The sequence below is a fragment of the Opisthorchis viverrini genome (assembly GCF_000715545.1).
Source record: "Opisthorchis viverrini unplaced genomic scaffold opera_v5_3, whole genome shotgun sequence".
Lineage (NCBI taxonomy): Eukaryota > Metazoa > Platyhelminthes > Trematoda > Opisthorchiida > Opisthorchiidae > Opisthorchis > Opisthorchis viverrini.
The window spans coordinates 2,869,885-2,895,024 of record NW_008751659.1 but is presented as its reverse complement, the minus strand read 5'-3'; the positions used below and the strand labels follow the sequence as shown (position 1 = coordinate 2,895,024).

General features: G+C 41.4%; 1 protein-coding gene across 1 annotated transcript in view; it reads right to left on the bottom strand.

Annotated features, from left to right (window-relative positions):
* The window catches only part of T265_00343 (hypothetical protein), a gene marked incomplete at both ends in the record, with an annotated part of 72,584 nt that extends 59,235 nt beyond the window's left edge, over positions 1 to 13,349 (bottom strand). The window contains 2 exons of the mRNA XM_009164088.1: positions 11,456 to 12,923; positions 12,981 to 13,349. Of these exons, the coding sequence (XP_009162352.1) occupies positions 11,456 to 12,923; positions 12,981 to 13,051 (1,539 nt within the window). The remainder of the gene's footprint in view (positions 1 to 11,455; positions 12,924 to 12,980) is intronic.
* Positions 13,350 to 25,140: the final 11,791 nt, after the last annotated feature.

Sequence of the window (25,140 nt, the reverse complement as noted above, 5' to 3'; positions counted from 1 at the left end):
AATGTTTAAATGACTTTAAGTGGGCTTAATCCGGTTGCAAAGCAGACACATCGTAGACTAATTTTTTGCCCCCGGCTTATGATGACTACAGAGCAGATGTTTCTCTCTTCACGTGACTCTAACATTCACTAGGTTTATTCTTTACTAGAACAAAATCGCCCCCGTTTATCTATACACATGTGGACTATTTTTACAGTTTGTGCGCATGCTCTACAGATAGAAGTGGCCAATTTTTCACTAGTATCCACTATCTTGTTCATTAAAACAACTTTAGAATGCACGGTTAATTTTGACACAATAGAAGCTGGTCACCTGCTTGTTCGCTGAGCTGTACACGTGACTAACTCTCATTGCTGTTTCAACTGCCATCAGGATAACGTTTGATTATGAACATTCTGCGGTTCTGGGTTTATCAGTGAATGTTCCGATTTATTGATTCCAAGTTTGCAAAAACGCGTCTAGTCTGTAATAAAGTATCAGCCATACAATTAACCTTTGGAAAAAGTACCTTTAAAAGGCCTAAATTACAGGTCTTCGAATTTGGACAGTCTTATTTCCCTATTATTACTACCATCACAATCCGTTTTTAGAGAGAGAGGTTTGAAATTAATCTTATTTCAATCGTCGCGGCCTAAAGTCAGCGTCGATGGGGTTTCTCTAATCTAGGCTACAGCAGTTTTATCGAAAAAACGCCAATACATGCTCCGCAGCAATCAAACTTCCAGGCATTTAGGTTTTGCCTTTCTCCGTCTGGTAAATATTCCACGTCTGCAACCAGAATGAACAAGGTTGCTTGTTGTTTTTTCCCCGAGGCAAATGAAGTAACATTTTTGCTTTTAATGGACCGGTTTTACAACGAAGACGTTTTTGTGTTCACAGAATGTTTCTCCTCATGTGACAGCTGATTTTGTTGCTGCCGTTCTTACTGACTACCCATAACACGTGTCAGAAGCATACTTGGGGAGGGATTGCACTAATGCTGGCAGGGTCTAAGTAATTAGAACCAGTAGGACCGTGTTTTTTGTATTCAGATGCGCTCTACTATATTTTATGTCACATTTTATTGTTATTTGCTTAGAAACTGTTACGTATGTGCTTGACAAGATAAAAAATTCGCGCGGTTTATTGAAGATGGTCTGACAGATAATCAATAACAAATCCAGTTGTCAACCTCGCTTCCCATAATGTAACTTGGAACAAACAAGTCGCTAACTGACACTTGAGGAGCACTGTGTATTATTACCTTCAGCTTTACCTTCAGTATTGCCTTCAGCTGTTAAGTAGAAACTCAGTCTGCCGAAACAAGCAATGGGCTTTCAGGTGCGATTTTGATGGCCCACAGTTCTCTCAAGCGTGCTTTATTTTCTCGTGCTGTCAATAAAAAACGGGCTATCCAAACCCAGAGCGCAATTGCCGACTCAAGTGAACGTATTTTGATACATAGCGACAAAATTTCGGGGCTCTCAGTAACCTGGTGTTTTGCTCCGGAAGAATCTAGATTAACAGGAAATGCTTGAGCAAGTGTAAGTAGCTACTGAACACTAGTTTTGATGGTTGACTGACATATTTCAAAGGGCAAACCATGTTGGCATATACAGGAGCAAAGCGTGTTTGTTGCACGCTTCTACTTCTACCAAACTGGAAACTCAGGAATATCCAAGCAAAAATATTTCAGTGTCATTATAACACTATGCTTACCTAGGCTGCTTACTGGTGGAAGAAGGGTTACTTAAAAATGATGATCGAGAATGAATCATCTTATTGGGTTCGACGAGATTGATGGTGTAATTCAAATTACAAATTCAAAGTCAAAATGTAATATGTTCGTGCAGTTCAGGGGAAAATTTAAGTGGTTTAGCAGAGGGAGCTTATCTCACAACGGACACTACATCCAATCGTTTGCGTGTATTTGGTGCCGGTGATTTTACCATCCTATTAATTTTTATCTTACTAGGATAGCCCTAATAGAAACTGAAAATACTTTCTAATACGAAAACCATGGCCATATTGGATCTAAACTGTTTTAAACAGGACACTCGGAATTACACTGCCAAAATGATAGACCTCTCGCTGTTTACAGCACAGGAGATCTAATAAAACAGACTGAACCAAATGATGGTGACAGGCTGGTCAACCTTTTTTCAGTTTTAATCAGAACATAGTTCATGTCTCCAACAACAACGGACTGAAATCATTCATGCGTAATTTTCTTTACACAGTAGATAACAGACAGAAAACTGAGTTGTCCGTAGGCAATAAAAACTCAAATGTATTGATACTAAATCACTAGTCTCAGGAGGTGGCGCTCTCATACCGGTCTGGACCGCAAGCCAACATTTATGCATCACCAAAGACAATGAAAAGTGTGAGCGAAACGATGCTTGAAAAAGGGTTCACAATGAAGTGAGTGAAAAACTGCATGCTTGCCTACTGCGCGTCGAATTCGGTCCTAGAAGGAAAAATCGAAAAACTAAACTGGGACTTGGTGTAATATTTAATAATTTGGTAATTGATCAGGTGGCTGTTGATCTGTTCGCCGAGCTTGGCAATTGATTTGCAAACGTTTCGTCACCATTCGAGGAGACATCTTCAGTGCGCTGTTGGTTGGGTAGTTCCTCTCTTCGTGCCTGCGTTTATATAGTCTACAAAGAGCAGCCTTTGCGCTGTAACCTGGATTCTGATTGGCCCGTTCTTGATCTGTATTGCGTCGTGGTCGGCTTCTCTGTTGGTTTGTGGCGTGCCTCCTATTTTTAGTAGCCTGCTGTTCTATTGATTTCTTCTTTGAGTCCTTGTCCGGCCTCGGGTTCTGTGGTTCTGGATTTCCTTTGTCCTCAGAGGCTGGTAGGCAGGATCAATCTCAATGTGCCTGTTTATTGCTCCACCAGTGGAGTACCACGCCTCCATGAACTCGCGTTCTTTCTTTGTTCTTGCTTGGCCCAGTATTCTGACGTTATTCCAATCGAAATGGTGTCCTTCCCCATCTTCGTGTGCAGAGATGAGAGAGAGTTGGTCATGTCTCTTGGTGGCGAGCTTATGTTCGGTGATTCTGGTTGACAGTTTCCTCCCTGTTTGTCCCACGTAGTGTTTTTCACAATCATTGCATTGAATTTTGTAGATTACATTTGTCTTTTCCATTGCATTAAGTGTCCCCTTTGGTTTTGATAGTACTCTTCGCAGCGTGTCAGTCGGTCTGTGGGCCACTTTTATGGCATGCTGTTGTAATATCCTGGCGGTCATCTCCGAAATGTTTTTGATATATGGTAATGTGATTGTTTTGCTTGTGTTTCTGGTTGTCGCGTTGGTTGAATTGCATTTTCTCAGAGATCTCCAGACGAAATTCCTTGGGTAACCGTTCCTTTGAAACATTCTGTATAGGCGTTTCTCTTCTTTTACTTTAGATTCTACTGTGTTGCAGTGTGTTTCAATTCGCTTGAATAGTGTCCGGATGCAGCTCTCTTTGTGGCAGTTTGGGTGGTTGCTGTGGTAGCTCAGAATTTGATCCGTGTGCGTAGCTTTTCTGTAGACTTCCGTTTGCATTTGTCCGTTCGGCAACCTTGTGACGAGGACATCTAAAACCGCCAGCTTGTTGTTGTTTTCTTCTTCCATCGTGAACTTGATGTCATCGGAGACACTGTTTATCAATTGGATTGCTCGTTGTAGTTCTCTCTTCTTGATGATGACAAAAGTGTCGTCTACATAACGTACCCAAAGCTTCGGGTTGATGTCCGGCAACACGGTCCTCTCCAGTTTTTGCATTGCGATCTCGGCGATGAACCCTGAAATTGGGGAACCCATTGGTGCTCCTTTCAATTGTTCGTAGTATTCACCGTTGAATTCGAAGTACGTGGTCAAACAGAGGCTGAGCAATTCACATATGTCTTCCTTCCTTAGAGGTCCACTGGGAGGTCCATGACTGTCCAGTAGTTCAGCGACTGTTGTCTTTGCCGAGTGAAGGTCCACTGATGTGAACAGTGAGCTGACATCAAATGAGACCATTGTTTCGTCCTCTTCTATTGTCACATTCTTTAGTTTATCCAAGAACTGTTGTGCGTTTTTGATTGAGTGTTGCGATTCATTGATGAGATACTTGACCTTTCTCCATAGTTCCTTTGCAAGGTTGTAGGTTGGTGTGCCTGGGAGTGACACAATTGGCCTTAGTGGTGTGGTCTCCTTGTGTACTTTCGGGAGTCCGTAGAAGCGTGGGGTATTGGATTCTCTGGCTCTCATTCGCCAATATTCTTCGGTTGTGATCTTTTGGAGGTCCTTCAGTCGCTTCAGGCTCTTGTTGATTTTGTTCGCAAGTTTTTTAGTTTGATCATCCTCCAGACGGCGATACGTGGTAGTGTCGTTGAGCAGAGCTTTTGCTTTGTCTACGTAGTCCGATTTGTCCATGATAACGGTCATCCGTCCTTTGTCCGCAGGTAGAATGATGATGGTTTCATCTTTCTTCAAATTTTCTAATGCTTCCCTTTCCTTGTTTGAGAGAAGGTTGAGAGTTTTGTTTCGTGTGATGGCCGGTACCACAGTTTGACGGAGTTGTTGTTGAGCATTCTCATCCAGTTCGGCGGATTTCATAGCTGCCTCTAGGCTGGCCAAGAACTCTAGATTGGTGGCATCTTTGAAATTGAAGTTTAGTCCTTTAACAAGAACATCCTGTTCTTGAGCAGTCAGTCGTTTGCTAGAGAGGTTCTTGATCCACGTCTCGTTATTGGTGGTGATGGTACCATTTTTGTTGTTTCTGATCAGTCTTGAAAACTTGGTTTCTAGAATAATTCGCTTCTTTTCCGCAGCGGACATAACTCTTCGTTCGATGGCTATACTGAGTTCTTGTAGTAGAGCTGGTCCTATCGTTCTCAAACACGTGTCCCTTTCTTCTGTGGCGATCCGCGCATACTTCCTAATGCGGTTATGTGCATCCGTTATCATGAGTCTAACCATCCGTCTACCGTTGCTTCTTGCTAGCGCCCAGGCCTGGGGGTGATTGATCGGAGGTCTATAGGTTACGCTACGTGGTAGAATGTGACTTCGCAAGCCCTCGTGGAGGACAAAAGGAAATCCAGAACCACAGAACCCGAGGCCGGACAAGGACTCAAAGAAGAAATCAATAGAACAGCAGGCTACTAAAAATAGGAGGCACGCCACAAACCAACAGATAAGCCGACCACGACGCAATACAGATCAAGAACGGGCCAATCAGAATCCAGGTTACAGCGCAAAGACTGCTCTCTGTAGACTATATAAACGCAGGCACGAAGAGAGGAACTACCCAACCAACAGCGCACTGAAGATGTCTCCTCGAATGGTGACGAAACGTTTGCAAATCAATTGCCAAGCTCGGCGAACAGATCAACAGCCACCTGATCAATTACCAACCAATACACCCGAGCTGCCAATATTCCAAAACATTTTATAATTTAAAAATTATGGTGAATTGACCGACCGCGACATGAAGAGATAGATCAAGAATTATATATTTATTTCATTTTGTGGAGATGATATATTTGATCTTCCACATATATATGATGGTCGTTTTGCCACAGTTGGGTTTGCACTGCACCTTTTCGGCTTCCTAGGTTTTTTTGTTTATTCCACACTCTTTTATATCCATGATGCTTTGTGCCTTCCGTTATACACGAACTTGTTATGTAATTGGTTTTTGTTTGACCTAAGCCAATCTCATTCTACTGATTGAGAGATAAATCCTCCACTAAAATGCAGTTGACTATCCTCGTATAAAAAATTATAACACCCCGCAAGTCGTTCCCCACAGGAAAAGAAACCACAGAATATTGGTCTAGAAAACGCTGAACGCAGATATTGAAGAGCTTGCTGTAGGAATGCTTTTCAGATAGGCTTGACGGCTTTGCACTAAACTGCGCACTAACGATGTCTCCCCGAATGGGGAGGAAACAAGCTCGGCGAACAGATCAACTGCCATCTGATCAACCACCAGTAAACACACCTGAGTTACCTATATTTTGACAAATTGACAAGTTTTACTTTGTTAAATGGTTCACAGCAATCTCTCCATCTTGTTTTACTGCGCAGCTAACTAATCACCCGCTTCAATTAATTCACTGGTAAATACATGGTTTAAAGTGCGCATAAATAAACGCAGACCTGATTGCATAATGAAATTGGAACAAGGTTGAAACTATTTTTTGTAAACAACTTTTCCAGGAAGTGCAGCAGCGCCCATTTTCTTCTACCGGGTGTTAGGAACGTAATTCAGTCGAGATTAGGAGACTATCAAACATTATGTTCCGGTACGCTGTGGTGGATGAAAACCAACTGTTTTAAGTATGACAGTACCGGAGGTTCTATGATCAAGGGAGTGGTAAAGTTGTAAAAGCTTGGCTAGAGAACGTTTACATGCTGAACAGATGAAGCACAACTTGGTTAATATCTGTCACAATGTGAGAACAAAAGCAATGTTCTGCGCACTTCCTCTGATTTTTTAATTGTCATTAACTTTTTGAGTATGTGAGCACAAACGCATTATAAATACGATAAATCCGGAGACGTTTTGTTTTACTACCGCAGAGCCTTTGAGATTGGAATGTAAACTCGATTGCTTAGCCATATGACGAAATCAATCAGAGCTCCCATCTGTATAGAATACCGTAAAAAGGGCCTCATGTGCAAAGGAGCCTGTCTGGCTTGCACGATTGGCTTACCTCCTTAAAATATCACTATCCAAATTGGGCCACTCATAAAAGGAATACAGAGTGAACATATCTAGCTAGAAAATGATTGTCGTCTTTGGAGAATGTAGAACTGTTTCAGCAGTAACACATTATCAACATCGACAGATGATATCAATGATCAACACCGGTGACTTGCTGCCGCACAGCGGAAATTAAATAGGACGGAAATCAGTATTATTCTACATGTTAAACATCGCCTCGTCCGCTCAAGTTTTGGATTTAGAAAAGCCAGAAACTGTGCGTTTACTTTGATCGTAATCGTCAGAACTCTGCACGTAGTGTGAAATACGCTGTTGATTAAGACCTTTTATTAGAAGAAAAACCATTACGTCTGCAAGTGTTACGGAAAACCGAGTAGAATGCTAAAAGTAATGAGAATACAACCAGGCACGTAAAATGAACATCACCCTCTATGTAAATCGTCCTGGCTGTAATGCGTTGAAGTAGGTCTCATTCTTTGAAGATATGAATTCTCCCCTACTTCACATTGCGTCATCAATGTGCGCGTCACCGCTTTTAAGATGTCAACTTTTGTATAGAGGGAGAGTGCCAATTTCACGTTTGAAATAATCAACTTGGTGTAAGATCTGGCTATTATAAATGCTTTTCTGAGCCAATAAAAAAGCAATATATTCTGCCTGAACAGATCGCAGCCGAAAGACAAACCTATGAAATTTGCTCTGCTGCATATTTTAAAACACATTAAGTTACGAGCCGGTTCAGGAATTTGTTATCACATTGAGCACTTGTTCCCGTTTGGCATAGTTGGTTACAATTTCTAGCTTTGTCTAAACGCTGAAGAGTATTTTTTTAATGAAAATTTGATAAAATAGTTCGTATGTATGCATCGTTCGTATGCATCCGCAGGACAAATGTAATAAAATTTCTGATTCAGTAAATACTAACCCTCCATTATGAATATTTTAGCAGAGCTAATACGTTCTGATACTACCGGATATTATGGTAGTCCGTATTTCTAAAGCGCCGTCATTTTCCGATCTGAAAATTAAAATGAACTGTTTTTCATTTATCCCAACTGGCTGGTGAACCGCATAACTTCGAATAACAAACGACTGCAGTACTGAATAAATCAGTCTGGCATTTTTACCCATCCATTTGGGGCGGGATATGGTATACCCTAATTTCAGCTAAATACCTCAGTGACCTTCTCTGTGATCGGATGGACTTAACTCACTAAATACTCGTCCTACTTCGAGCTTTCCGTAGAAACACCCTTGGTAAAATGTAATGTCAAGTCCTAATTCAGGGTCGATTATTCCAAGCACCATGTATCTATATTCTGAAGACTACTCTTTACTTCACTGTCTCCATGTTACGTAAGCAATGATACCAAAGTCGCATGAATGAAAATGGCTGAAGACAGAATACTGTTTGAAAACGTCTTTCGTTTACCGAATTGACTACTCTTTTTGGTTTGTCATCTGTGTGAATTTAACTAATTTGCTGACCGAATTTATGTAGTGAATCCATCCAACACACTACTCAGAGCTTTGCTAACTTTCGAATGATTATTAGAAATTAGACCAGTTTCAAATGGAAAAGTTTAGGTAGCACATCGCGGGAATTATTAACACAAAAATGAACTCTACGTGCTGCGTACCTGTTATAAGTAAAACTTAGTTCATATAGTTTCACTGATCACGAGGATCCGCTAGCTCACAGGAACTGGGAATAGCGGTGAGTGAGCTAAACGTCACGGTTAAATGCTCCACTTCCTGGTCTTTGATGTTGCATATATATTTGGACATATTTAGTCAAATGGAAGCTGGCGCCTTCCGCGCCGAAAAACATGGGCAGTAAAAGCGCTTCCTACTAAACTAACGAGCGCCTTCCAGGAACAATGACCCAGTATTGTATTAATACCAACAGACAATAACATCATTGCCAGAAGTGGCATAATGTCCTCGTGATCATTCCGATCCTGCTTTGGATCGTACACATCGTCCGAACTACCGTCACCTGTGTACTAGTGGAATGCGTGTAACATCCGGTAAAAGCAGCGGCAAACTATCGACCGGGATGGACATAACCGGGTCAAGGGCGAATTTTTCGGCTGAAAGTTCAGGCCACAAAACATAGCATATAGGTAGAAATAACAGAGTATCGAGACACACGAAGCTAATTAGTGGACGTGTTTCCGTAACAAGCCCCATCCCATTAATCGTAGACAGCAGAGTAATAGTAAGTGGGAGGGTTGATGCAAATTTTCTCTCAACTTTCAATAATATAGGTTGTAGTAAAAGCAAGGGGAAAAATCAGAGGAATAGCGTGAAGGTTTAGCCGGTTTCCGAAACGTTCGACATAAATACCAAGAATTACAACCAGCAGCCCTAAAGGAACATTTACTGTGTTGCGCTGTTCTTCTCTGAGATTAAAAGTGCAGTACCGTAAATTTCATTTTGCTTCCTGTATGGAAGAGATATCGATTCTAGTATAGTTTGTCTGGTCTTTCCGGGATTGAGTGTCAGTTCCCAAACTACTTGTTTGATTTCATACGAAACTCACGTTTCTCTTCAAAACGAATTTTCCTCCATGAAACTTGTGTACATGTTCAGCTATTCTGGGGATTTCGGTCTGACTAGATAATATTAGAGCCGAGAAAACATGTTTCCTAACGTGGAGAGCAGCTATTTCGCAGACTATTTCTCCTGTTACATATAAGGACATTTGAAATTTCAACTTTTCAATTATGGTATAGTTTTCCCTTCACCCTGTGGGTGTGACGGAAATATGTGTGCTCGCTAAGTTTCCTACTTTCCGAGGCTTTCATTCTACAGTCTCACTGAATCCCCATACAAACAATGTCAGTTGTGATTATCATGATAGAGAGCCAGGCTCCATGCGAGGGACAAACATGGATCATCATGTTTTAACTCAAGTGTTTTGCACGTCGGCTAAGCGGATATTTAAAGTTCTTCACAAGCAACCCCATAAGTTAGCCCATTTATGCATCGAGCGTAATTCGAATTGTGATTACGTCCAAATTGGCAGACCAGTCTTTTCGGATAAGTGAGCCAGGTGTGTCTCCAGGTTTCTTTTCCGTTTGATCTTGTTTTCCCTTTCTTGGCATTCATTCTGATCAGATGAGATGAACCAGAAACATCTTTCTGAGCTTGTTGCCTAATACTGGATAAGCATCCAGAATTTTTTACCCTGAACTGCTTGTGAAGAACATACACTCATCTGCAAACTAATTTGGTTCTTTCGAGAGACTCACCTGGAACCCAGCTGAATCTCTCGTTTATGATGTTCTCAGGCTGTTCTCGTAAGCTGTCGATGGATTTTCAGCAACCTTATGAGTAGTACGTTACAAATATACATGTATCGCGATATTTCAAATACCGTAGCGACTGAAACATGAGGCGGCCTGGTGCAGCACATACAGTTGCCTGAGAAGATCATAAACGAGAGATTCAGCTGGGTTCCAGGTGAGTCTCTCGAAAGAACCAAATTAGTTTGCAGATGAGTGTATGTTCTTCACAAGCAGTTCAGGGTAAAAAATTCTGGATGCTTATCCAGTATTAGGCAACAAGCTCAGAAAGATGTTTCTGGTTCATCTCATCTGATCAGAATGAATGCCAAGAAAGGGAAAACAAGATCAAACGGAAAAGAAACCTGGAGACACACCTGGCTCACTTATCCGAAAAGACTGGTCTGCCAATTTGGACGTAATCACAATTCGAATTACGCTCGATGCATAAATGGGCTAACTTTATTACTGATAATTACATGGAGGAAACAGACCAACTCAGTGACAGTCAATAATCTGATTTTTAAGAAGGCTTTGTTGGCGCAGAAAATAACGTGAAACTTTTGAAGTAATCAAGTCGATGTTAGATGTGCGTTCTATCTATGATTATCCTCAGTGTAATGTTAGATGTTAGCTTCGTTTTCTCTGTTTACTCGGGGGTTACCCATGGGAATGATCGGCAAAATATTGTAACAAATGAACATTTCTTGCGAAAGCGAAAGACGCAACCAGGCAATTAGCCTCTAGTCTGCTTATCAGACGTGTCAATAAACCAGAACACATGTACATTTGTCCACAAAGCGTACAGGCACAATGCCAACAATCATTGCTTCAAAACCTCAGTAAACTATCCCTCTAACGACACCGGGCCTAAGGAATGAACAGTCTGATCCATATTGCAGCCATCATGCCCGTACCGCCAGAAGAAATAGCGTGTTCGAGGTTCCGCTACGCTGGACTCAGGATTGCTATGCTGTAACAATTTCAGGCTTACTGTTGTACGCAAGAAAAAGAACATAGTAAGATCTAATTTCATGTGTGGAAGTGAGTTCTCTGCCTCGGTCACTGCTAAGTAGTGAATTCAATCTAATGGCCTAGCCAGTGTGTATTGTGCAGGGGATTGTCAATGCACTAGCTGAAAATATGTAGCCATTTTATTTGGTCAGCCTTAATCAAAGTTCATTCAGCCGTATTTTGTTTTTCCGAACTGAGCAATAAATTAACCTAGTATGTCTGCATAGTATTAACAATTCCCATTGAAAGTAAGCATTCCTAGATGACTAGAATGCGTGATCAATATAGTGGCAATCCCAACCCTTTCATGACTCCCGTGAGCTATCCAGTATGTCTCAGCTTGATGAACTTTGAGCTAGAAAGTGTGAAAAACCAATTGGACTAAAACACGTCAAAATCACTGCAGCCGTAGCATGAAGGTTAGGTCCATCGAGGAGACAAATTTTCTAGTTCCGTGACTTACATCATTTTGATGAAATCCATCAAACGTTTCAAGTGGAATCTGCATAGAATTATGTTTCAAGGCACTTTTATTATCACACTCCGGGGTAGACGTGTCACGTTTTGAGGGATCTTGTTTTTTCCGTGTAAGCCGGTTTTTATTGGCTATCGCTCGCCCCTCTTCGAGCTTCTTATCCTCGTCTTCATCATCCGTTGAAGAAGAATGATCCACTGTTTCTTCACTCTCGGTCTCACGGTGATAGAAGTAGTTAAAGTTGGAAACAATCACAGGTACAGGTAAGGCAATGGTTAGAACCCCCGCAATGGCACAGAGGGAACCGATGAGTTTACCCCAGAGTGTTACGGGTCGCATATCACCATAACCTACGGTGGTCATGGTAACTACAGCCCACCAAAATCCATCAGGTATACTTCGAAACAATGAGGTGTCCGCATCTGCTTCAGCAAAATAAACGGCCGACGAGAATAGGATCACACAAATTAGAAGAAAGAATACGAGCAATCCCAGCTCTCGCACACTTGCACGGAGTGTTTGTCCAAGAATCTGCAACCCTTTTGAATGTCTCGATAGTTTGAAAATCCGAAACACACGAACCAGTCGTATGACGCGGAGCACGGCCAAGGAGGTTGTCTGATTCTGCCTTTTAGGGTCATCCACAATAACAGCCCCAAGCGTGATGAAATAGGGTATAATTGATACCAAGTCAATCACGTTCATCATGACCTTAAAGAATAGTATTTTCTTTGGTGCTGATGCAAAGCGTATGAGCAATTCACTGCTAAACCACACAATACAAAATGTTTCTACTACGAAAAATGGTTGGTCAAGGGTTGGAAGATCATCTTCCTGTATGGCTGGTAGTTTGTTTGTTCCAATGTCTTCGGATTCGACAATGGTTCTGTATTGTTTGAAGTGAGGTAGTGTTTCAATGCAGAAAATAATAATCGATAGGACGATAACGACCACAGACCCTATGGCTAGGAACCTTGCCGGCAGGGAACTTTCTGGATATTCAAACAGTAACCAAACTTTCCTTTGGAATTTGTTCTTTGGCAAAAGTCGTGGTTCGTCTTTTATAAATCCCTCCTCTTCTCTATACTTTGTCAGCACCTCCTCTCCAAGTTCATAGAATTTGATTTCCTCTGTAAACACATCGATTGGCACGTTGACTGGACGTCGAAGTCGCCCGCCGCTCTGGTAATAATACAAGATCCCGTCAAAGCTAGACCGATTGCGATCGAAAAAATATTCGTTCCGTAATGGATCATAGTATCGATTCCGCTTTCTTGGGTTCCCCAACAGGGTGTCGGGAAATTGGCTAACAGTGTGTAACTGCGTCTCAAATCGGAGCCCACTCACATTGATTACGAGACGCTCGGAAGCTGCGACCGGATCAGTTGTGCTGGAATCGGTAACTTCGTCAATCTCTTCTTCGTCCAATTTTGTTTCTTCCAGTGTTCGATTCAGTCTGAAATGGCATGGATAAGAAAGGATATTAGACATTAACTTAGTTCCGGAAACCTACCGTCGACCCCACAGTTGTAGAGTTCCGTATGGAAGTAGTACACTAGATGCTGTTCCTGATAGAGCCGACATAAATATCTTTTACAGCGGTTCATTGCAATTATGCCCAGTCTTTAAATGGATCCAAATGTTCTCATGAGGCATTGATGAGCAGTTGCTGATCTGAAATTGCTTTCTTATCCAGTAAGCACTGGGACCGAATGAAAGGGCGTCCGATTAAGCGTACACACAGGGCTAGCGGACCGGTTGCATCAGGAGCACCTCATAATACAAAGCGTTTCTGACGGTTTAGTGTTCAGATACAAATATAGCCGAATATTTCCAGATATGACGCATTAACGAACAAAACAACAATTATGTTACAAAATTGATTCTGCCCACGTGAGATACACTAACGAACCAAACGCTCCGAGTTATGAGCAAAACATCGTCGAACGACTTGCTGATTGGCTAGCCGGTTGTGTGTAGTGTGACAGTTATGGTTGTCCCAGTGTCACTGAACCGCGTAACCAATCGTGTTAGCAGCGAAAGTTTTTGGATATGGATACGGCTTGGATACCTGTTTGTCACCAGCAAATTGGACATCCTCCATCTTACAGTCAGCGTGACACTTTGGCTATTGGTTGAATTCACTAAAAACCAATTATTTAGTGGCAGCAGCGTGGGGTTGGTGTACATGAATGACCAAAGTTTTGTCACATTGACCTCGCAAATGTAGTTCTTCGGGTCAATCAAAACTTCTGTCCGGAAGGTTGCTTGTCTTTTCACGGTCCAGGATCGTTCAGTATGTTCTGAGAGAACATTGCACTTGCTGCTGCGATGTGATCGTATTAGATAGAGCAGAACAACTCTTCTTTTCCGGAACATCGAGCTAGGGTGCTGGGACTCAAAAGAATAATGGTTATCGGACCAGTTTAGACACAACCTGCTTGTGTGATGCACGGTAAACACAAAAAACATGCCTGAGAGCCGTCGATTGTAACAGAAACAAGACATAATATTGTAACTGTACTGAAATTCATGTACAACCAGGTGTAAGACATGCGACCAACGGATATAACTATTAAAATACAGTACGGAGTACGATTCTGAACTACAAATTATGGTTTGCTTTGTGTCTTTGATGATTATTATGAGGTTTACTGCGACGGTGGTAAAAGTATCTGGATACTCTGAATAGTCGTTTGGAATGTGAATACGAGATATTGGACGATGTTTAGAAAACCCAGAAGGTTAATCCAAGGGAATCATCAGTTACAGTCCACGGGACTAAAGGGTTTTCAGATAGCGACAAGAAAAGTTGTGCTTATTCATCAAACAGTCGAGCTACAGAAGAACTTTCTCAGGTTGTTGGCAGGTGGAGAAGTTTTTTGGACAGCAAACGCGATGCAGAGACCTCGGAAAACGCTCTGGATAGGAAGTCACAAGATTTAATTAGCAGCTGATTGGTGCAATGTCGAAACTTATCTTATGAATTCGGGTTAATAAGGTCTGTGAATTTCAATTGATCTGGTTTTGACAACCTTAGCAAGACCGTTACCTTACAAAAAGGATCGTTATAAGAACGGAATCCTTTCAGATTTCCAGCTGAAATTCCAGCAGCGTTGATTTGGGTGTATTCACAGAAAGTAAAATGTACTCTGCGGTAATTCTCCAGCAAGAAACGGTTCTATTGAAAAAGGTATTTCTCAGAGACATACGGATTAGATCAGTTAGTTTCCCACGAGTTGATGTATCGCAGTGATGTATCTCAATGCTAAGAACCCGGTAGTATGTTTTGCAATCAGTGCAGAATTTTTGACCATGCATTAACTACATTTCATTTGAACAAGAATGATAGTTATATCTTGTTAAACTTTTTCTCTGTCGAAACTGTTTAAATCAAGGACTTACAAAAGCAAGAAGATTTGTAAACTATTCTAAAAAATGTCAGACGTTCTGAAATACGCGAGGTCTGTTTGTAAAATGCACGGTTTTGCTGGATATGGGACTTATGTCAGAGGTGGGTGAATAGCATTGGCGTATTCTGCTTGACAGATATTTATTTGTACGACCAAAATGGCATCCATCGCCTTAGCAAAGAGAGAATCATGAGCACAGTTTTCCATACATTGGTAAGCGTTACAGTTACACACGATAGCTGACTGTAAATCGACTTGGGTTAACCATAGGATAATGAATAACGCTAGATCAAAACCATTGCTTACATACTGAGCCCCGAAAACAAGGCGACTCAGTTGAATCTTTTAGTATGAAAATCCACACAACAACTCTACTAACGGTTGTTCTCATAGCATTCTGGATGGACGCTGATATTGTGGTTCATAGGTTTGCGAACCAGAACGATTGTTAACAGAAACAAACCCCACGATATTTGTCTTGTTCTTCGGAAATTTCTCTGATCTACTAGCAGACTACCAATGTCAGTGTTTCCTATCAATGTTGAAAAATATTTTGCCCCTCCGTAATTTATGCTTCAGTCTGGGTTTAGCGGCGTCTTGCTTGGTCTTAAACTAAAGTATTTATGTTTTGTCTGTGATGTTCGTTCAGCCTATGCAGTACTCGCTGTCTCTATCTATTCATTTTTTACTTGAAAACGGTTTACATGAGTAGGACTGGTTAAATACTAGAGGGATAATCTGATTATGGCCTAAACGGACTTGAAGGATAATTCTTCAGGTGGCGTATTGAAGCACTCCACGTAAATTTACATAAAAATAAAACATTTTTCGGCCTATGGCCCTCTGATTTTATGGTATATCGTTCTCTGATTATTCACAGTCAAACCTGATCAACTAGTGAAAAATTTTGGTGGTTTAGGCTGGCACAAAACGAGTGCCATGATAGACATCCCTAAAAAATATATCACACTAGCTTACTGACATATGCATTCTTCTGTCGGATAGAAAGGAAAACATCCAACGAGCAAATAACCGCTGGATTCACTTAAATATTAGTATTATATTTTAGTAATTAAAAAAGGAAGCTGGGGAAATCAGTATTTATGAACCATTCAGTGAACAATTAGTTAGACTCTCCCGTAGGCGCTTCACTCACAGAAAAGTGGAACTATCCCTTGCGACCGTTTTCAAGACAAAATTCTGCATTGAAATTTTGGTGAAATTGAGGTTTATGTTTGGTGGAAATTTCAGTTGAGCGATGATACTGGAATTTAATTTTGACAGTGCAGGTTAAAGGTCCACCTGCAGACTATCGGCAAAACTCTATGGCATTTGGTCTTATAATGCAGCCTAAACGTCAAAACTCAGGATAAAAACAATGTAATTTATTTACTTACGTTTTTATTCCTTTTTAATTGAATTTTCATCTCACTGTACCCTATTGGACCAAAAACTGTTCGCTTCTGCTTCAAAAACCGTGAAGCATATATAAACAAGCTTTTGTGTCCGATATGCTTCTGGTTTATTTTGTTCAACTAACTTGGTTCTCCGTCGTAAGACTTAAGTTGTTTTACTCTTCAAGATAGGGTAGATGCTATTCAAACCATGAAACTGACAAAAGGCAAAAGTGAGATCATAGCGTTCAATAAATTCTGTCTCTAGAGGTTTGTATTCGTTCATAAGTCAGTTGTATGCCAAGAACTTTAATTTTCATCGCGAAATCAGAAGATGACAATATTTTTAATGTTATTGTGCTCCCGCGATACAAGAGGAGGTGCTTTCTTCTGCCATATTGGCCACAACTAATGACGTGGTAAAAATTTCAGAAGTATGAAGGCGTTCGCCAATTCTTAGATCCTAAGGTAAGATCGAAGGAGGAATAATTAACCAGATCATAAAATTATGCTTCAAGCTATTTTAAAGTGAATTCCCGTAGCATGGCTTAATACCCTAATGCGATAAGGAACACAATTTCCTGAGGATGTCATTGGCATTCTGCAGGGCTAATGTAATGACTCCAAAATAATACTAGTTCCACGTCCGTGACATTTGGGTTTGCATGTCATTAGAAATTCCATGAGTACTCAAAGGAAACCCGTAGTCTCAATTTAGTTAAAACGCTTGAATGAGAATAAAAGGGACCTTTTTATGGGACTACTGATATGGCCAACCCACTGGACGAGTAGTATCCCCAGCTGATGCGTAAATCACACAACATAATTCAACACATTTGCTCTTTCGCAGGAATCCATGTGGTTCCATCAAAACTTATTTTGCGTAAAGTGACAAAATTGCACTTCAGAAATAAGATCCTAGACTCTATTTAAGATTTTGTGTGCGGTTCTATTCGCACGCAGCGACTGGTTTTCCAGGCGGTCATTTCTCCTATCGTCCCAGTGGTTTTCACCATTTCCAAGCCAACGTATGACTACGTATCTATTGATTTTATCTGGTCCGGCAAGAGCGTTTTCAGATAAACAGCTTCTCTAAACAACATAAATTCTAGTTATATATCCCTCTGGGTAAATTTCATGGGCCGGCTTTGTTGATATGAACAGCTGGACGTTAACATAGCAACGTCGTTCAGTATTTATGAGCAAGATACTGGGCGCAGTAATATGTTTGAAATTTATATACTAAACTTGAAGTCGGGTAATATGAATATTTGCATTCAACTGGTAAATTCCGAAGATCAATCATGCCGCCACAGTTCCGGATTCACTGATCTAACAGCTTTAAAACAGCGAACGGAAAATAGGATAAACTGGTTGTATTTCAACTGTGAATTGTCAAAGTTAGCACGCACTCGTTTGGATGAAACTGGAGCTGAAAATCCCATCCCATAATTTGATCAAGAGTTGCTGAGTAGAAACGAGTGATTCATTGCGCACACTGAAAATACCAGCATTATCGAACAATTAAATGTGACAGCACCAAGAATTATACTGAGGGTGTCCAATGGTAAATGTACTAATATCCGCAAAGTACGTAAACGATGCAGCCTGTTAAAGAGGATAGCCAAAATTACTAAACTGATTGTGGCGAGTAGGATGTATTCCTGTGGTGGAAGGTATGGTAAACCATTTGGTCAAGATCATACCCTGAAATCCTATTGGACGAACACTCTGCTCGCCACGACTGGTTTGTTAGGGGATCCAAAGCGGCTCGGGTGTCTAAGCTGCACCACTGTGTTGAGGCCAGCTACTACCAACCCGATCGCTATTAGGGACAGTTAAGTAACGCGTATAAACTTGATAAAAGTCGCATACGGTCCTAAGACGATGAGATGGGATTCTGAATTGCAGAAATACAGTGACGGAGAATGTATTGTCGAAATTATATCAGCCCCACGTAACTGCGATGTTCACCGATTATTTCATTTCGAACTGAGCGCTTTTCCGCCAAAAAGCTGCAGAAATCAGTATTTCGTGGGTAACATTATGTGGTTGTATTTTTTCATTCTTATATACTTGTATCCTGGGGATAGTTTTAGATTTAGTTTTTTTTCTGCCGGCATTTTATAAACCGAACCTTTCTGACGGATATGTCTTTCACAGCATCCCTACTTTGAAGATCATTAAAAATTGGATGTTTCCCTTCACTTACTGGTCTCTCCTCTCGCTTTTTACTTTGAACTTTCGCAGATGTCCTACCATGTATTTTTTGGACTCTTTCCACAAGTTCGGTGCTCACATTTACTCGTTTCATTTACTCGGTTCATTTACTCGCATATTTATGCTTGCGATCACGTTTTTCAAATATAAACGATCAAAATGATAATGCCATTGGGAGCAAGTAGCCCTCTCAGAACAACAAACGATCAGGCGATACCACTAAATAGATTTTTCAAGGAGGTTGGCCTAGTGGTCCCTTTAAAAAATGCTACCGTTGATTCCCAGAGAATTCCGCCTATAACGAGTAAAACTCAAGCATATGGAATTAGTTGCTTTATCAAGTCCTTTACAATGAGAATTCAGAGAATGTATTCTCACTAGTTGCTAACATTTGGACATTCGCCTGTCCAGGTCAGCATCTGCTTTCAAACCAAGGAGTGGGAGCAGTAACATCTCGTTTCCCATGGAATCTTTATCTTTGAGGCAGCACACGTTTGATGTCACTTATATACTACTACTCGAACACCCAAAGAGTATTACATCGTATATTGATTTAGCATCATCCCATTCACTGCAGATAACAAAACAATGTTAAATTGACCCAAGGACCTACTAAAATTAAAAGGGAAGCTTCAATCTACACCTGTTAAACAGGACTATCTCGTCTTCCATTAGGTATGCTTAGGAATTACAATACAAAACGCTTAATCGGGCGGAGTTCGTGATATTTTCAAGGTGACAAAGAAAAGATATACAGCGTTTTCGAAAAGACTGTGCTCATGATAGCCTCCCCAGTTAATTCAGGACTGTTGGCTTTATATATACGGTTCGTTATCCTGAGAACACAAGGTGAAGAACGGTCAAATTCAAACTTCATGAGGGCACTTTCCTAAGGCTAAAAGAGTTTAGCCCTGCGGCTACAAAATTCCAATATATATACGTGTAACTGACAGAAAACGGTGTTACAATGGCTCGTTTGTAATACATTAGGATAGTGTTAACAATAAATAAAAGTGAATTTGGCGTCAGGCAAGTGTCTTCTATCTCGAAAATTGGAAGTCCTCTCACCATTTCAGGAAAGGCCGAAGATTATAGCAACCAGCATCCGCATAATAGAATCGACGTTATCTATTACTTAGTTACACTCGTTACCAGTGTTGCACGGTCACCCATAGTCGTTTGTTCAATCTTCTTAAAGTGGAAAACTCGTATTCTCCCAGTTAACTGGGTGTTCTCATTAGTTAAATGGGCCTGAATTCGATTGGTCATATCCAAATATTTGACGATTTGCTATCACAAGAAGATCTATTTTGGTCTCATTAAACCATTAAACATAGGCTAAAATCGTCGCGCAAGTGTCCTCGTAGTTGACCAAAGCCAACTGAGGAATGACCTCGAGGTCTCGAGACTTTGAACAGGTTTTCGCCACCATCGTCCTCCCCAGACGTGCTGGGAGGATACCCTGAACTTTAGATTTGCTGAACTATGTGATTAGCGGTAATCAACATCGACCACAAGTTGGGTTGAAAATCCTTGTGCTCTGATTCAACATCGTTGATGACCATGTACGACTAGGTACTTACCCCAGTCATTTGCGTGTTGCGTAAACTACTTCTACTCGTTTTTACCACAATTTGTTAAGTGCACTGGATGTATATTTCCGTTAGGGGAGCAGGCCTTGCTCATCTTGGAAGCATTCATTTTCGAAAGCAACCATCCAAACCCAATAAGACCGACCTCTGTAGCCTGCAGCTTGGAAGCATTATCTTTGCGGCCATCAGATGCTTGCAAAAGCATGTTTCAGCAGCAAGAATGCCAACAGGAATGTGAGCTACGAAGAATTCTGGAAACAGTGTTTCAAAATCACTCAAGCTGAAATGCACGTCACTATTTCCAGGACAAAGGCGCCATTTAATTTTGCATATATTTTCTTTTCACTTCTTTAATGCGTCGAATATATTTTGGCTCATTAAAGAGGGACGAATCAGCAACTAACGTTGAGCTGAGCCGTATAACAAAGGGCGTTCTGCTCATCCGGATGCCGGATCCATTTTAAATTTTAACTAACTAAATTTTGACTAAGTGAATGCAATAGTTTGTCTTAATTTACCCTCCTAAAGGACAAGTACAGTGTAGTTTATCAGTGTTTTGAGTGTGATGGCCGTGGCATGGAGTCAAAGTCATTTGGTTCGGTTCTGAAGTGCTCTAGCTCACTTGACTGCTTAATTATTGGATGATAGTTTCCCGTAACAGCATTATTCGGCTTCATAGTAAGGCTTCTACGCAGGCCGCTAGGTCTGCTGAAGTGACTGAATCCGCAGACTAAATAAAGATCAAGTTACATCATTTCTCTACCTACCGAACCCAGTCAGAGTTTAAGCTGTCGCCCTGAGCAACAGCGGCCTACTTGACACGGTGTAGGAACTGAGGCTTGGTTGGTGGTTTCAGTGTCGTTTCTCACTGAAAGTTCTCAAGCTGGGAACCTAGGAAGCGAACACCTGAAAGCGGTAGTCTTGATGCAAGAGCGCCACTAAATTAGAGATGAAACCATGTTTAGCAGCCTCGTTCAACACAGATGAGTTAAGTTTGGTGTTTACTTGCAGCTGTCAACCTGACTGAGTACTGCTTGCTTCTCAATCACTTGTGCCGGGCTGGGTGAAGGGAGCTGTGAGAGGCAGGCAGTGTCCTGCATGCGAGGTACAGGTCACAACCTATGAAGCTGGTGTAACGCGCTCATCTCTGGAGAGGTTCATCTCCTTAAAATATCCTGGCGCAACTTGGCATTGCTAATCCGATGTCTCCACTTCATTCGTCCAATGTTTCAGAGACACTAATGAGTAGAGTGGACATGTGTGATCCATAAAGTAGTGTTACTCACACTACAATAATGTATACTCTCCCCTAGACTGACAAGCTGACATCACATAGGTGCAATAAGTGATGACGGATTTTCCGATTGAGAAGTAATCTCGTCTCTGGCCAGTCCTTTGGAGTCTATACAAATGACCAGGTAAGTAAATTTATCGAACACCACTTGTTCGGTCCCCAAGCATGAGGACTAAGATTGGTCTTCCTCACCCTTTTAGCAGCAGTGTATAATTCACAAATATCAAGTGGATACCAAATCATGCAGCAGATTGTTGGAAATGGTTTTCATTTTTGCGAAATGTGAACTAAAACGAGTAATGCATGAGAAATGTCTGTGAGCAAAAGTCATGGGGGGAATTCGATCCTCGAGGTTTCAAATACAGGCAAAAACGTTTGAAGCTGCGTGTCAATAACAAATATGAAGAGGATGAGAGAGAGTGGATGTTTTGGCCTTATTGGTCGCACTGGACGTGGTGGGCTCTAGGTTGTTCTGTACTCGTATGTGCCAGCAGATCTTCCTGTAGAGCCCCCTCATAAAGGACAACATCTTAGTTCTTGTAACCTTCGGGCACCTCTATGGTTTCTGTCGATTGGTAGATTGACAAACTGCATTCGGAGCAGGAAAACTAATCATTTTTGCATGTTTGAAAAAGCGGGTTTATTTGGGGACCTGTCTGAAGGTAAAGATTCATCCCCGGCATGGATGGAACTCTGCTTGATTCTCACGAATGTCACTTCCGCTTATTGCCGAACCTGCACGACATTATGCCAGAGAACACCTTGAGTATTGTGGAGATCAGGCCTGTTGAGGTTCCCGACACGGAACTTTGAGTGACGCATAGGTTCGACAATCCCGAATATCAAAAGGGAGAATTGGGTTGGTTATTCTACGGTGCTATTTACACAAGGGTAAGCAAATGTGTACAGTAAATCTTAATTGTTCACAGGTTTCTCACTAACCGGTACAGTTCAGTGTCAATGTCCACAAACCAAACAACGGCGAGCGGAATGATGGCTCAGTAGCGTGAGTTGCGGTCGTCCCTTTCGACGACAGTCTCGTGATTCTCATTGGACGTGCGATCACCCGGAACTCATGAGAAAACAAGTCAAGCCAGGCTCAGCAAGCGGGAAATGAACGCGCAAGTAGATCAGCTGTGCAAATTCACACGCAAACGACACATGCCAGTACACAAGTGTCGGACAGGGTGGCCTGTGCGGCAAGGTGAGAGGCGGGTGGATAAGCAAAACAACTGGAGATCAAAAGTACATAGACAAGTAAGTAAATGAATGGGGGAATTATCATAAGGTCAAGTTAGATTCAACAAGCCTGATGTCTCAATAATTTCTATCTGACGGACTGGTACCCTTTATGAGGACCTGAATTAAGCGCTCCTTTACGTCGACTTTCTATTTTCCAAGTCTTTCTTTTCAGGTTCGCCATATGACTTATAGGAACCTCACAAATTTAGCTGAGAAATGCAGTATACAGACCACCTGGGCGGCTTTCCTCGTCGCACTGGAGGAGTGTATCTGTCGATGGATATCTGCTGCTAATGGAAGGGTGATATTGAAACCCTATTGGGTTGGGTTGGGGTTTTTGGATGTTGCGAGTAAAGAAGCCTGCTGGAAGACTTCCCTTAAACTGATCAGTCCATCGCTTATTCTGCTAAAAAAAACTGCTGTTCAATCTGTTTTGCAAACTGTTTCTGTAACACTAGTCACCTTATGGTCAGTGGACGGATCAATATACTTGAAGACCACAGGCCGTTAGGTCACTGGTTTCTTATGTTGAGAGTCTGGATAGACCCATCAATGCAGTTGGAGAACTTGTGTATTGTGCTGTTTTCTAACCCCATGAATACAGCGTGGTGAGATAGTTCACTTCCCATGCTTTCGAATTCCTCCAAATCATCGTCCACCAAAGTGGTGTTACTAGTTTATTCCAGTTTTGGGATCTGATGGATGTCGGGATTCGGTATTGAGACTGAACTGTTTTCGAGGTTCTGAGTTCTGCTGAACGAGTAGTTTAACAGTTAGTTAAAGTTTTTTCGGTCATTAGTCAATCCTCTCGTTATGGCCATATAGAGGTTGTCTATTCGCACCACGTGGTAAAATAAAGCTTGATGGAGTTACACATACGACCTCAACGTGCGACGTTGAGGTCCACACAGTAAGCTGCTCAAATTTTCATACTCAGTGACGATTCATTTCCGACAGTAGGCATCCCGAGGAGGTTCAGATATTTCCTTGACCTTGATGCATATCTGTCGTCACTGGCTGCTTTGCGTTACTGTATGCTTATGCCACACCGAAGCACTGAAAGAAGGTTAGGATATACGGCATGCGGATAGCTCGCCACCAACATTTTCATGGGTAAATTACTGTTTCAAAAACCCGATACGAAACAGCTCACTGGGGCGGATGATTCTTGGGACGTGGTCCCTTTTAGTCTGGGTGTAAAATGGACAATCAATCACTATGATACGGGCCCGTAAATGCCTTAGTTGATCCGCGCCGTCTGGTTGCCTTGGCGAATTCGCAAGCCTTGAAGGGCTTAGCAATACAACTAAACTTAGGCCTGGTAACTTGACTTACCGCAGGTTGGTGACTCAACTTGATTGACTTCTTGTGAAGGTCACGCAGTTCAGCGAAGTACACTCCTGTGCATACCGGTTTGGTTTTGACGGGAATTTCACCTAGAACCCAGTTGAATCTCTCATTTGAGAGATTTTTTCTAGTTTCGATCATCAAACCCGAGGCCGGGAAGTAAGGCTGACACTCTTAATAAAATGTAGAAAGATCACTAGGATGTGAAATTAAATAACAAATCGACTTACCCACCTTGGCATAAGGGAGCGACTGATTTATGTAGTTTTGAAACTTTTGCATTCCCTGATTCATCGAATTCGTTTGTTTCGCGTGAGGGGGCTCAGAAGCGAATGGTAATTTACTCTGATTAAAGGTACTAACTCTAGGTTTATGTGGCTGATATGAACTGAAATTCAAACATCGCTTGTTCAACTATTTTGGTCAGAGCTCAGCCATTTCTTCTGAACCATGCGTTGCTATTTTTTACCCATTTTTATATTCTTTCTCACTTAATTCTGTTTCCTTTTAAAAGTTCCTTTGGTGGAATAATCTCAAGGTTCGATGGGTAAACGACCTTTGCTGAAATGAAATCTGATCCCAGTACAAACATCCATTTGGATGTAAGTTCGACCAAAAAATCGATTGCATAAAAAACAAACGTGACCCAGGTCAAAATGCAATTTTCGCTCTAAACTGCCGTCAACGTTTAAGTAGAGCTGCCTCTTTAAATCTAGGAAACATCAGAGATTGAAGTATGATACTGCACCTTTATAGGCCCAGCTTCTAAAAAGTTGAAAGATATTCCTTAGTAGATAGATGGTATCGAATAATTTTGTGCTGTTGGTTAAGCTGTCTGGCGGTAGGAAACACACCAGCTGGTGAGTAGAGAACAAAGTAAGAAGCGGGGTACAAAATAAGCCAATTATCACGGCAATTTCACGGCGATTTCACTTATATGTGTTTCATTTTGCCGCGTCAAATGATGGGGAAATTGGATGGATAAAAATTGATGGAGAGATGGGAAAATTAACATAGTACAATTATAATGATTTTTAAGGAAAATCTCTCTACGAATAGTCCCTTGAACAGATCCACTTTTGATCTGTTAACGATCCTTGCCTTAACTTATTTCTCCAGGAATATTTTCCAAGTAGAAAATGTGAAGATAGGGCGCCTGTTTTGAGTCACG